Consider the following 12,705-nt stretch of genomic DNA (forward strand, 5'->3'; position numbering starts at 1 on the left):
TGTCAGGGTCTGGAAATCCCGTGGATTTCTAACACTCATGCTGACACTGAACTGACACTGAACCAGCTCACTTCTGAGGTGTTCTGTGTGGATGTGTGTGAACAAGTGCCTCACCTCTGCTTGTAAATGTGGAAACTGCAGGGCCCTGGGGAAGGGAGCATGCTGGATCTACCTTGTGCATCCAGATGATACAGCCCTTTGTTCCAGCAGTCATGTCTTCCCCAGTTAATAGTTCTTTTAAGTGTCTCTGTGGTTTTTTTTTAATATTAATTTTACAGGTCTTGTAAAGCAATTTGCGGATGTGATAGCTGGAGGGAAACTGTTTCTTTCCGTGTTTAATGGTTAAACTTAATAGCTAAAGTTTCTACTTGTTCAAGTCAGAAGATGAGAATTGCAGTTTAAGAAGGGTTAGAAGAGATTTGGGGAATCTCGTTTCATCCTGTTACAGAATTACAGCTAGCAGCTACCTCAGAAGAAGGTTGATTGCAATGCCAAGGACTGGATGAAAGCAGCCATAGCCTGCAAACTCTTGGCAGTACCCCAAGACAATTCATTAGACCCAGAATAAGCCACTGTCTTTTCACGCAGGCACCACAGTCACTTCCTGTAACCACAGATTTATTGGGCTTGTATCACATAGGTGTATCCTTCTCCATTCCCTGGGAAAGGCACCAGGAAAAAAATGCCAGTGCCAGAGCTATTTTGTTCCCATCTGCCCTTCTGAGAGCAGGGAGAGAACTACCTGTGTGCATGCACTCTGCTGTGCATGTGCTAAAATCCTACTCTGCAAATGAGCTCTTGTGCGTGCTGTGTGATAAGCACAGTGTTGTGGCAGGGCAGTGAGTGGAGGATGGCCTCCCTCCTGTGACAGTGGAAAGAAGACAGCCCACCCTGCTAGCTCTGTCATTAATATGTTCCAAAAATCTGTGCTCATGTACTTAACTCTGTCTGTTTTCAACTGGACTGGGGTTCCAGGAAAGTAATAGATTTACCTGCTAGTGAACAGCTGTTAGGTAATTTTAACTGCAGCTGCGCTTTGTGTGGCCTTGGATCTTACCTGTTTAAAAAAGTTCAAACTCCACTCCCAGGGCTGCACCTGTAGGAAAATAAACACTGCACTCACTGCTGTAGTCTGAATGTTCTTCGTGAGGCTATCTTGAAAACACACCTGCAAGATGAGGGAGCATTACCCCCATTTCAAGCTTAAGGGAGACTAATGGCATGGGGGAATGCCCACAAATTCGAGGGGTCCATATGGTGACTTTGCAAACCTGAGTTTCCAGCCTCATTCCAGTTCTCCTGTGCTTTGTGTTCAAAACAAGGGAGGCTAGACCAGGTCAGTGTTGTCTTGAGTAAGTTTTTTTCAGGCAGTTGCATAAATTGGATGAACTGAGTTGCTTAACGGCAATTAATATGTAAGTGCTGGAGTTTCTTGGCACCACCTTTGACCTTATTCTTCTACGTCTAGCTGCAAGAATAAACTATACCTGGAGAAGCTTCCGAACACCAGTGTGATCATACCATTCCACAACGAAGGATGGTCCTCTCTCCTCCGCACAGTGCACAGCGTCCTGAACCGCTCCCCTCCCGAGCTGATAGCAGAGATAGTGCTGGTGGATGACTTCAGTGACAGAGGTATGATAATACACATGTAACATTTTATCCTATCTTTATCTCTGCTTATCTACCTAAGAGATCGATGAACCTGCAAGCAGGTGTATAAGGAAGGTGACTAAAGAACTTCTTTCTGGCCAGCAACAGAGTTCAGGTAAATCTTATTCCAGGATGTTTTAAAGGCCAAAAGTCTAGCAAAAATTATGTTCCATATTCAGTTTGTGATATTTAGCTACTGATGGCATAGACTGTCCTGTGTTTTGGACACCACAAAGAGGGAGCCAGCTGAGCAGGATTAGGTGTTTGGCATTCAGAATTCAAAAAAAAAATAAAAAAAGGGGGAGGAGGGGGAGGGAAATAGCTCACTCCTCCATCTCATATTTTCTTCTAGATACAGAAAAGAAACCTTGATAGAAAGGTTTCTACCTTGGACTTGCAATGATTTGGCTTTTCTCCTGAGTGCTGTGCCCCTGGAAAGTAAATCTGCAGCATCCAAAGCTTTGACTGCTTTCCCTTGCTGACTTACACTGTGGTGCAAAATAGGGAGAGGGGTCTCGAGCAAAGAGCAATCATTTGGGATTGGGTTTAAGCGTTACATTTGAAGACAAAAAACTGCTGTCATAAGACATCACCATAGATGGAGGAACCATTTTTAGTTGTTGCAGCAATGTATATGTGTAGCTGCTGAATGTACGTGTTCTGTAGCAGAAAGATGAGATCTTTTTCTCTGAACTATTTACACACTGTGTGATTTAAATTAAGATAGAATTTAATTTATATCTTGAGGTAAAACGTGTAGTTTTTACTGTTGCTATGGTGAAAAAGGCACTCAAGTGACGGAGGAATGAAAGTCTGTCCTGTAGACATTACAGAGTTAATGAGATCAGGTGGAATTTGAAAGCCCTGTGAAATAGCTGGCTCTCCAGTGTTGAAGAGGGTACAGTGACTTTAAGGGATTTTGGTCAGATCTAGCAACTGTTTTCTCCATTAAAATTACTAAGATTATTTAGCTTTTTTACGAGCTGCAGAGTTTGAGTCCTGCCACTGAGATTATACAACTGAGGATAAAGCTCTCTGTATGGATACTAAAGGAGGCATCTTCAAAATTCTGGCACATAGGAAACTCCTAAAATGAGCTTGTGAGTATTTAGTGTTCTGACCTTTATTGACTTTAAAATAAGCACTACCCAGTAGCTACGGTATTTGTTCTAAGGTATGTCTCTAATTAGTTTGCAAGCAAGGCATGCTGGTTGGAACAAATCAATCAGTTATATGAAGTATTTCTTTAGAGGATTTTCAGACTAAGCTGGGAGATAAAATACCCTCCCAACAAGGTCTCCTTATTGCTACGCAGTCTAGAAGCAAATTAGACATGCAGTAACCACAGCTGGATTGTACAAACGAGTTTCTTATGGGAGAAGTAGAAGTAATGAGATCTGGTCTTCCATGGATCTGTTTTCCTTGTTCTCTAGATGTGTCCTTCTGACCAGGTGACAGCACTTCTGTGGCTCTCCCATCTCTGCTCCTCCTCAGTCCATGCACATGCCTTCTGTCCCTCTTGCTCTGTTCCACGTGCATCTGACAAGATGCAAGCTCTTCTAGTCAGTCATCCACCTTCCATACTAAGGTTGCAGGAAGTAGCTGAGATCAATTTGCGTGCAGCAACCATTTACAGATGGACACAGAAGACTGCTGGTGTTGGACAGGGAGCTGAATTGTCAAGGGAAGAGAACGAGACACAGGCACAGTGTGCTAATGAAAACCTTTTTTTGAAACCAATGTTTTCCTGCTAGCTCAGTTGATCTATGCGTGTTGAGACAATTACTGGTTAGGATGAAGCATATTTCCTTCCCTGCTGTCAGTTCTGTGTCTGCACTGTGGCGTTTCCCGCTGGCTGCTTCTCCTCCAGCAGTCAGTGTTCTTCCCTAACCACGCTGGAGCTGGCTTCCACATGCCTCCTGGAGCTTAAATAGATCCTTAGTCTTCAGGAGGCAGGAGCACTAAGTCCTAAATACATAATCTTGACTCAAAACACTGTTGGCTAGAAATTTCTGGTTCTAATTTGTTGCATGTAAAAAAAAAAAAAGTCTTGCTTTAACCCAAGACCTGAAAACTGATCATGTAACACCTCAAACTGAGTTGTGTGAAGGAGGGAAACTTTTACTTCATATGTACACTTGAGAAGTCTACATTCTTGGATATGGGCTCTTTGATCACTGCTCTGGTTATTTATCTCCTGTCCTGAGCTGATGACCATCACCACCTCTGTTCCACAGAACTGGTGAGCAGTTAATAGTGAGGAGAGATTTTCTTTGAAAATCATAAATGATTAGTCTTCTGTGTTGTCTGCCAAGTGGAATGCTATGCTTCTGTTTTAAACACTAGTCCCACAGATTTGTAACAATCTTTCTTCTGAAATTATAGAACCATTACTGAACATGGTGATAGCTGGAGGGCCTGTTTGAGATTAGAGAAGCAGAGTAAGAACAGTAAATGTCAGCTTCTTTCCCAAAGAGATCAGTAAACAGTCATCGTAAACTCCTGTGAATAGCAAAAGATGAGAAGAATAATCGCTCAATAAAACCCTGTTATTTTTTTTATCGAGAGATTACCCAGACAAGATAAAATATCAGATACACTCTGCTGTGCCTCCTGGTGGCCTTTCACTTGAGGGTTGTCTAAACAGACCTCTAGCACCTTAATAGCTCATTAAAATAGACTAACCTTCAGAAACTGGGCTATCCCCAGCAAGGAGGCTGTATCCCTCTTGCTAGCAGGTCTTGTGAACTGACCTGCCTGCGTTTAGGGTTAAAGGCACTGGAATTTGCCCAGCTGCCCTTGGGGTTCTCTTGTTAGTGTTGCTCTATTGTTCTGCTATTGCACTAGTTTCTGTAGGTGGTAATTAGTGTCAATCCATCAGCCTTTTTTGTCTCCCTGGTCAATTCTCATACACAGAGAATCTCTACTTCACATAAAGAGGGCTTAATAATAGAAATAGTGAGTATGGAGACACCAGTAAGTATGTGGAGACACATCACATAGTAAGTATGCTGCACACATCAGTGGTTTTCTGACTTTCCTAAGTTTTTCATCTGTTTTCAAGCTTGAGAGTAAGAAATTCTTGCTGTGGTTATGAAGAGAGTTGAGAAGTCAGCTAACAAAGTGACAGGAGAGTGAAGACAGATTTCTGGGTTAGCTGGCGGCTGCTGTGCTCCCCAGCATACCTGAGAGGCAGCTGGGTTGCTTTCATTATTGGAGCTCTTGGACAGATGAATCATCTTCTGGAAGTGTCAACAGCCATTTATTTCTTAATTTGTTTGAGACACAATTCTGTGACCTTTAACAATAAACATTTTTCAGCCAAAAAAGGCTGTCCCGATGACAACAAATCGTAACAGCAAGGAGCAAAAGCTTTACAAGTCATGCTTTTGAAATGTTTCCTTTGCTTTGTATGTGAAAAATCTGAATGTGCTGGAACAATTTGCTGTCTGGAATTTTATTGGATGTCTGGAATATAAAGCAAATGATCAAAATCAAGCCCTATTTCAAAGTTAGTGCTGGATTCCATATCAACCACATTGCTCTGGGAAAGCCCAGCTGTCTGTGGGACCGGTCTAATGCCGTGCAGCAGTAGCGTCCAGTTTGCCTGAGCTGCAGGGCATGCTGTTGCCTCCAACAGCTGCCTTTGCTAACACTGGGCTTTCTTTATCTGTGGGGATACCCTTGTTAGACAGTCTTCATAACCTAGTTTGGTTTAAAAGAAGCTGCTTTCCAGCATGTTCCAATGAAATGAAGCTGCTTTCCAGTGTTCCCTCCTGCTATAAGGCTGCTATGATAACTTATGCTTTTTTCCCCCCAAAGTTTGTGGGGATGTTTGGTGATACAAGGATTCTCTTTTTCTGACCATGAGTATTTAAAAGCAATAGGAAGGCTTTAATATGCAGAAGAGTATAGGTTATATTAGAGGGAGAAACCAATTCAGTAGCTATTTTTGGAGAGTAAAAATGAGCTGCCTGGCATTGTCTTTTCCTGCATCCCAGGGAGAACTGCTGAAGACCCATGCTAACGACTCTCAGCTATATCATGGTGGTCCAAAATAACACCCTCTGGATAAGCAGAAATCAGAATGCTATACATGTAAATTATAACTTCAGAATTCCTGATCATAAAAATGCTTAGTTGTGGCAGTCCTCCGTGGATTTGTGGCTTCGCTTTTCATTTATATGGCTATTCTTTACTTCTGATCTCAGTTAAATTAAGCCTTTTCATATGCTGACTTGCAGGGTACTAATTATATCCCTCAGAGCTTGTTGTTACCAGAATGGCCCTAAGTAAACTAAAATGCTTTTTTCATGTATATCAATTTTCTCCTGGGGACTGTCAGATGTGAAACTTGTTTGCTTTTTGATTATTTAATTACAATGCTGTTGAGCGGTAAGCGAGTTCCATTATATCATAGAAATGAGGAGGGGAAGAGAAGTTGAAATGCAGGTCAGTCTGTAACACTGCAGGTTTTCGTATCGACTCTGGTGTTTTATTATTGCCAGCAGGCAGTGAATAGCAGACAGGCAGTTTGTGGCGCTTCGGGGGCTGCTTCTGTTTCTAGGCGAACAATCTGAATCTGTGGTTGGGAGAAGTCAAGCTGTTCATCTCAAGTGTGTCTTGTGCAAAATGGATTGCTGGTCTCCATCTAATTCTTGTAGCTTGCATGAGCAAGCGTAAAGCTGCCCTTGTCCCTTGCTACATCAATGTTCAGCCTTGAGTTAAAAGAACAGGGCAGAGTTCCATCATCAAGGTCTCGGATAAAGATGTTCAATGGTATTAGCCCTGATATCAACCCCTAGGGTACGTTACTAGTGACTGTCCAGCCCCCTAGCTGCTGATTACAACCCTTAGGGCCTGAAAGCTCAGCCAGCTTTCAATCCACTGTCCACTTACCTAGCAAATATTTCAATTGGTTTGTCCATAAGGATGTTACGAGAGGCGGCATTGAAAGCTTTATATAGGTAAGAAAAACTCCAAAATGAGGGAATCCAAATGTACTGGAAGAGTAGACCTAATAAAATGGGCTGCACAAGCACATTGTATGCTCCAATGCCCTAGTTGCCTTGCTAAGTCACCAAAAGGCAACAGTCTAGGCAAGACATAGCTCAAAAAAATTGAAGAAATTGTTTGTGTTAGTATGATTATCTGGAACAAACTGATATCATGTATTTTCTGACCTTCCTTTAAATTAAAAAGTCATATTTTTACCTTTTCACCCTTAGCAGTAATTGAAAATTTTAAATTATTCAAGGCATTGTAAACCTTGTACTAGAAGGCTATACCTATTGTTGAATGTCATTTGAAAGAAACATCTTGCCATGTACTTGGGGTTAGCTACGTGCAGAAGAAAACCTTCACACAGGCGGTTCAGAAGTACTTTGGGTAGGTATTTCGTATTCTATGGTCTAGCTTGACAGAAATCAGTGACTGTGGCTAAGTGCTTAAATTTCATACGCATCACGTTTTACCATTCGGTTATTTGCATATTGCCTGACAGCCTGTTCGTACTCAGTTTTAAGACTCCTTTTGTGTAAATGACAGTGTTTTAGTACAAGTGTTGTCCCTTGTTGAAGAATGAGAACCGCAGCATCAGTCATCTCTGAAGCATATGTTACGTGCAAAGCACTGTGGTGATACAGTGCTGAAGCTGAACGTGGCAGCACTGAAAATGCTGCAGTCTCGGAGCATCAGGGTTGTTCTGGAAGTGTTAGCTCAGCTGGGCTGTCAGCCTCACGGCGTGGTATGTATGTACAGAGGCAATACATAAAGACTTAACGTCCTTTTTACAGTAGCTGGTCAAAATCCACACCTGTGACTGAAAGGCAGTAACAATTTTGAATGAATTTAATATATTTAATACAATATGACAATGCAATTGCAAAATCAACCTTCTGGCTCAGAGATAAAAAAAAAAAAAAAAAAAAAGGCCTTTCAGAATGTGGCATGCACACTCAAATATATTTGATTTTGAGGAGAAAAATGTTATAAGCAGGGTGCATGGGATTTTATTTTTCCTTGGGGGATCATTAGGGTGGTTCCAGGTTAAAACTTTTGTCTTTCTTCCACCAATACTCTGTTCCCCTGAGCTGTATTTTGTGAAAATGTAGCAGTTCTGAAAATGTTTTTGTTCATTCATTTTTAATGTCTTTTGCTGTTTTTACAGGCTCTTTGCTTAGCTGTTTTTTTCAGCAGGACTTTGTGCAATAAGACTTAGAGCAGCTGTTTTATGGTTGGAAGATACCTAAGTGTTGTGAGCCTAGAATGCAACCTACAGCCACCGCTCATCTTTGAAAGACAGCAGTAGTCTTTTAGACCTTTTAATAAAGGAGTCCAAGAAATGTTTTCCCTGAGTAATGTCACCTGTCTTCACCTCTGATAAAATTGCCTTTGACCAACTTTTTTTCCATTTCATTCATCCTCGCATCCTGTAGGGTTGGTCACTTTTCCCTGTTTGTGCTGTCTCCACCATTCTGTAGCTTGTTTGAAAGTTTCCTGGTGGGAGTCTTGGAGCTTATCTCTTCAGTTAGTGTCAAAGGTAGCTGCAGCCAAATCCCCTTCTTCCCTTTTAAAGATAAGTCCCCATGACTTTTTAATATTTATATTGCAGTACAAGTAATTCGGAAGGTAACCATATGGGATAATCTGAATGGAAAAACAAATGTGGGTAAGGCTACTTGGCTTAACCACATGTAGCATAATTTGGTCTGAAGGGCATGCCACAAAGCACAGCGTATTGAAAAGAAAAGGCAAGGGATGATTAATGTGTAATTTGGTGCAGCATCAGGTATGTAGCAAATACAACTCTGTTCCATTAACCACATCTGCCAGGCTTTAATTGAAAGAAATCATGCTCTTAGTATCTAAAATAGAAAAGGGTTTAAAACCTGAATTCGTTTTGATCTTTAAATGGAACAGTAAAGGATTTATGCAGCTAAAGAGATTATCTTTTCATCTTTAGGCACAAGCACTGTAAAAGTCATTTTTTTCTTCTTAAATGCACTAAAGTGCATCTGGTTAGTACATCTCTGAATAGAGTGACTGTGCTTAGGACAAAGTGGTGACAGTTTTTCGTACTGAATTTTGAATATGATTATTTTAAAGCTTTTAACCTTGAAGTATTTGGGGGGAGGGAGGGAACAACAAGCTTTTCTTAGGCAACTGTTTTTCTACAACCTTTTCTTAAATGTTTCTTTCAAATTCTGGTTTAGAAGCCGTGAAAACTGTCTCGAACAACTTATAAAAGGATTATTTTTGTAAATTAAGTTACAGGATGAAGAGGTGGTTCTTTTTGCCCTTAACATTCATTGAAAATCATCTCAGGTTTATTTAGATTTTCATAACAGCTTTGAAATAACTATCAGTGACATCTCCCCTTGGGTAAGTGGCAGCAGGTTGGTCCTGCTAGGCGTACACATTTGCAAGTCTGAGAAAAACATACTTTTCACTCTCATTAGAATAAAATTATCACAAAACATACTCTGATATTTGTATTTCATTAAAATTCAGCTTCTGGATGATGTCTGGTTTCAACATGGTCCTCTGCCTTGTGGTTTAATGCTACCAGGTGCATGAAGTCACAGTGTAAGGAGTTAAGTAATTCAGACTGCAATCAAGGTCTAAGACTTCCAATGTTAAAATGCTTCTGATGGAAGCCAGTACCTTTGCAATTTTTCCATGATGACTTGACTTTGGTGAATATCACTCACTCAAGTAGTGGCATGAAATTACAAGTGAAATACGATTCAGGCTCCAAAGTCACTTACATGGTTGTGACCTACAGTCTAGATGTGATGTTCACTACCAAAACTCCTGTGTGGATTAGGGATTACAGCAGAGAGTTTGTATTGTTGTAGTGAATTTGTGGACTACGCAATATTCTATTCTATAGTGAGCACCAAGGAGAGAGGAGCATAAAGCCGGGTGCAGTTGTCCAATTTCAGTTAATGAAAACAAGTAATTTGTTCTCTACCTCCGGCCATGTCTTGTGGATGTGAGATATTTCAGACAAGCGAGTGATAAAATTTGCTTTGGATGCACAGCGAAATGTGGCTGGGATTCAATTTTCTAATTTTTTCCTTTTTGAGTATTCATTTTTTAATGTCTTCAAACACTGTTTCTGTACCTGAGTGTACCTTCATAAAGGGATATCTAAAAACTGCATTGTTCATTAAGCAATGTCTGGAGAGTATTAAAAGTATATTCTCTAGTGTTTTAAAGGACCTGAGAGCCCATTTTAGTTGTTTACTTGAGCTTTTTTTTGTGACAGCCTAAATTAACTCGCTGCTTTACTTTTCATCTTCTTGTATTTATTACTTTAAGATCAGTTGCTACTGCTGAAGGATCCTTCTGGAAAGGAGATGAGGTAGATTAAAAGGGTCCAGTTTACTCTGACCTCTTTCTGAGCTAATTATTTTGTAGTGAAGGATGTCTGGCAAACTAAAGTTTAGAGAAAATAATTGAGGAGCAGGCTTTCCATTACAGCTCATTAAATAAATCTAACTGCATCGCTTGCTATTATGATACCCAATGCATGTAGCTAGCTATTAGTGCAAGCTGCAGGAAAACAGATTTAATTTTCTTCTCCTCACCTTGAAGTATGTGTCCTCATCTACTAAAAGTCAAAAATATCTAGATACCTGTCAGCTGCAGTGCAAATCAGCATTTTAATGCTTTACAGCTGCTTCTCCATAGAAGCTAATTAGAAATGTGATTTGAACACCCTTTGCTAGAGTTCGTATGTGATGTCTGCTATTGGTAATCACACTTTCTGCTATTTAAGTGAAAGTTTTCAGTGGTATTGACCAAGTAGCTGTTCTAACATAGAGTCTTTGATACAGGTGAACACTTCTTCAGTTTGAGAAAATTGAAAGATAATGCAATTTAGAAATACAAGTGATAATCTAAAACATTTTCTGCACAGATTTAATTGCAGTGATATTTTCTCAATAAAGAAGTGGGACACTCATTCTTTCAAGATAGCATCTATTCATAAATATCATGAAAACTGATGTTGCCTGTTAGCAATAAGCTAAGTGTGTGACATCTCCGGTGGAAAATGGTAGTTTGCTGTGTTGGACAGTGGAAGCCAAGGCTGAAGATGTCAAAGCAGCACACCTTCAGGTATCAGCACTACCCTCTCCTCTGTGTAATCGAGCTAAAATGAATGTGTGAGGTGAGAACAATATTGTTTTCCGTTAGATGTTTTAGTTGTGGTATCAGCACAGCTGTGAACAGTCCTGGATTTGTGCTTCGGGAGTTAATAGATTTACTGACCTTTCTGGCAGATGTCAGCAACTTACTTTAATAGTTGCATCTCTTGCCAATAAAATAAACAAGAGCATTGGGAACTGATGGCAAAGAGGTCTGGAAGAAATGAGCGAAGTGTTAAGTTTGGCATTTAGGAAGTTTATTTTACAGAGTTTGTTACTATAAGTCTTTTTTTTTTTTTTTCCTGCAGCTGTATTGGTAACTTCTTGTTTGACAAATATTTCATTTTTTGTTCTAACTTACTATAATGCAAATGTTTCATCATTCATGGTTGCTAATATATGAGTATCATTGTAAGAATGATGGATTGTCAGTTTTCTAATACTCTGTTTGGCTGCAACCCCAAAGCAAAATTTTTGTAGGTCTGTGCTATTAATTTTAGCCTTCATAATTATTCTTCCTCACCTTAGACACTTGAGATCAAAGCTTTTGGACTCCAAAGGGTTGCGTTCCTACCAAATCAAAGCAACTTTCAAATGGGTCATCTTGGACCTAATGGCATATTCTCTAACAGAAAAGTCCAGAATAGATTTTTCTGTTAATTCTTGCACTTTCTGGAATCCTTTGTTGTTGTTTTGCACAAACCAAATACTTTCAGGCCAAGAAATTCTCTTTGCGTTTATCAGCAGTATTCACGTAAAGCCTAACCTCTGTGGACTGGCTTGTTTGTGGTTGCTTTTTTTTTTTTTTCTTTTCCCCAGCAAAAATCAGTAACTTTTAAGGCTTTAATCTCCCAGCTTTGATATGTTCCAAAATGTTTCAGCATGAAATGTCTTAACGCTTTATCTGCCTGCATCTCACCAATTGATGGCAATTTGGGGGTTGTTTGGTCTCAGTCATAGGTTTTAGTCATGATATCTTACCTAATACATCACTATCTGCAGTGCAAGTATACTGATACACTAACCAGAAGTAGAAGCAGCTCATCCCTCTAGCACAGCAGCTTCCTCTGACTCATTCATTCCCTGTGCATTTGTTCTGTTTTGAAGCCTGCTGATTGCAGAGGAATTGTGTTGAGTTGGTTATGTCCTGTGAGTAAACTTCTGAAACACTTTTACACCCTCACTTGTCTCTGTAGTGCTCAAAAAGCAATTGATAATGTAGATTAAATGCAGTTAAAGATCAATCTGGTCTTGTGATTTTTAATTCCAGTAGGGAAAATGAAGCATAAACTTTCAGGATCCTGAACCAGTGTGTGGTGCATACATGAGCCTCTGATTGCTGTCAGTGGTGATGCCATTGGTGCAATGGCTTGTCTTAACAATTTTCAGTGTTTTCATCTGCCCATGCAGTATTTTTCAATTTAGTGAAAGTATATTAGCATTGAGCCGGAGTACAGACATCCCCATGGTTAAGCAGCTAGATAATCAAAAACACTGATTTGGCCTTAAGATGAGGGCACAGATTCCCCACTTTAAAGGCAGTATTTGGGACAGTAATGCCCTTCCTGCTAGTCACCATGGCTACATCTAACTTGTGCTGAATATTAAGTGTGCTGCAAGGAGTTTGCTTCTGTTTCAGCTGCTGCGAAGGCTATGTAGCTGAAAAACTGTAGCTATGTACTATGCCAACAAAATATTCTCTGGTATCAAAAGCAATTAACAGGGAAATAACTGAGTCACAAAATCACCTCTTTAGATCAAATACAGTCAACAGAGGAGGAAAAAAACAAAGTGGGTGCTTTAATCTTGATACATATTTAATGAAATTGGAAGGGAGAAGAGTAAACTAATGAGAATGACTGTTTCATCCTAGGAAAGACTGGCGCAGAAAGAGAAA

The 12,705-nt window shown here is 40.1% G+C and overlaps 1 protein-coding gene across 2 annotated transcripts in view; it reads left to right on the top strand.

Moving 5' to 3' along the window:
• GALNT10 (polypeptide N-acetylgalactosaminyltransferase 10) overlaps positions 1–12,705 on the top strand; it is an 87,364-nt gene that overhangs the window by 44,986 nt on the left and 29,673 nt on the right. For both annotated transcript variants that reach the window (XM_068698469.1, XM_068698470.1), the window contains exon 4: positions 1,469–1,635. In XM_068698469.1, the coding sequence (XP_068554570.1) occupies positions 1,469–1,635 (167 nt within the window). The remainder of the gene's footprint in view (positions 1–1,468; positions 1,636–12,705) is intronic.

The sequence above is a fragment of the Anas acuta genome, chromosome 14 (assembly GCF_963932015.1).
Source record: "Anas acuta chromosome 14, bAnaAcu1.1, whole genome shotgun sequence".
NCBI lineage: Eukaryota > Metazoa > Chordata > Aves > Anseriformes > Anatidae > Anas > Anas acuta.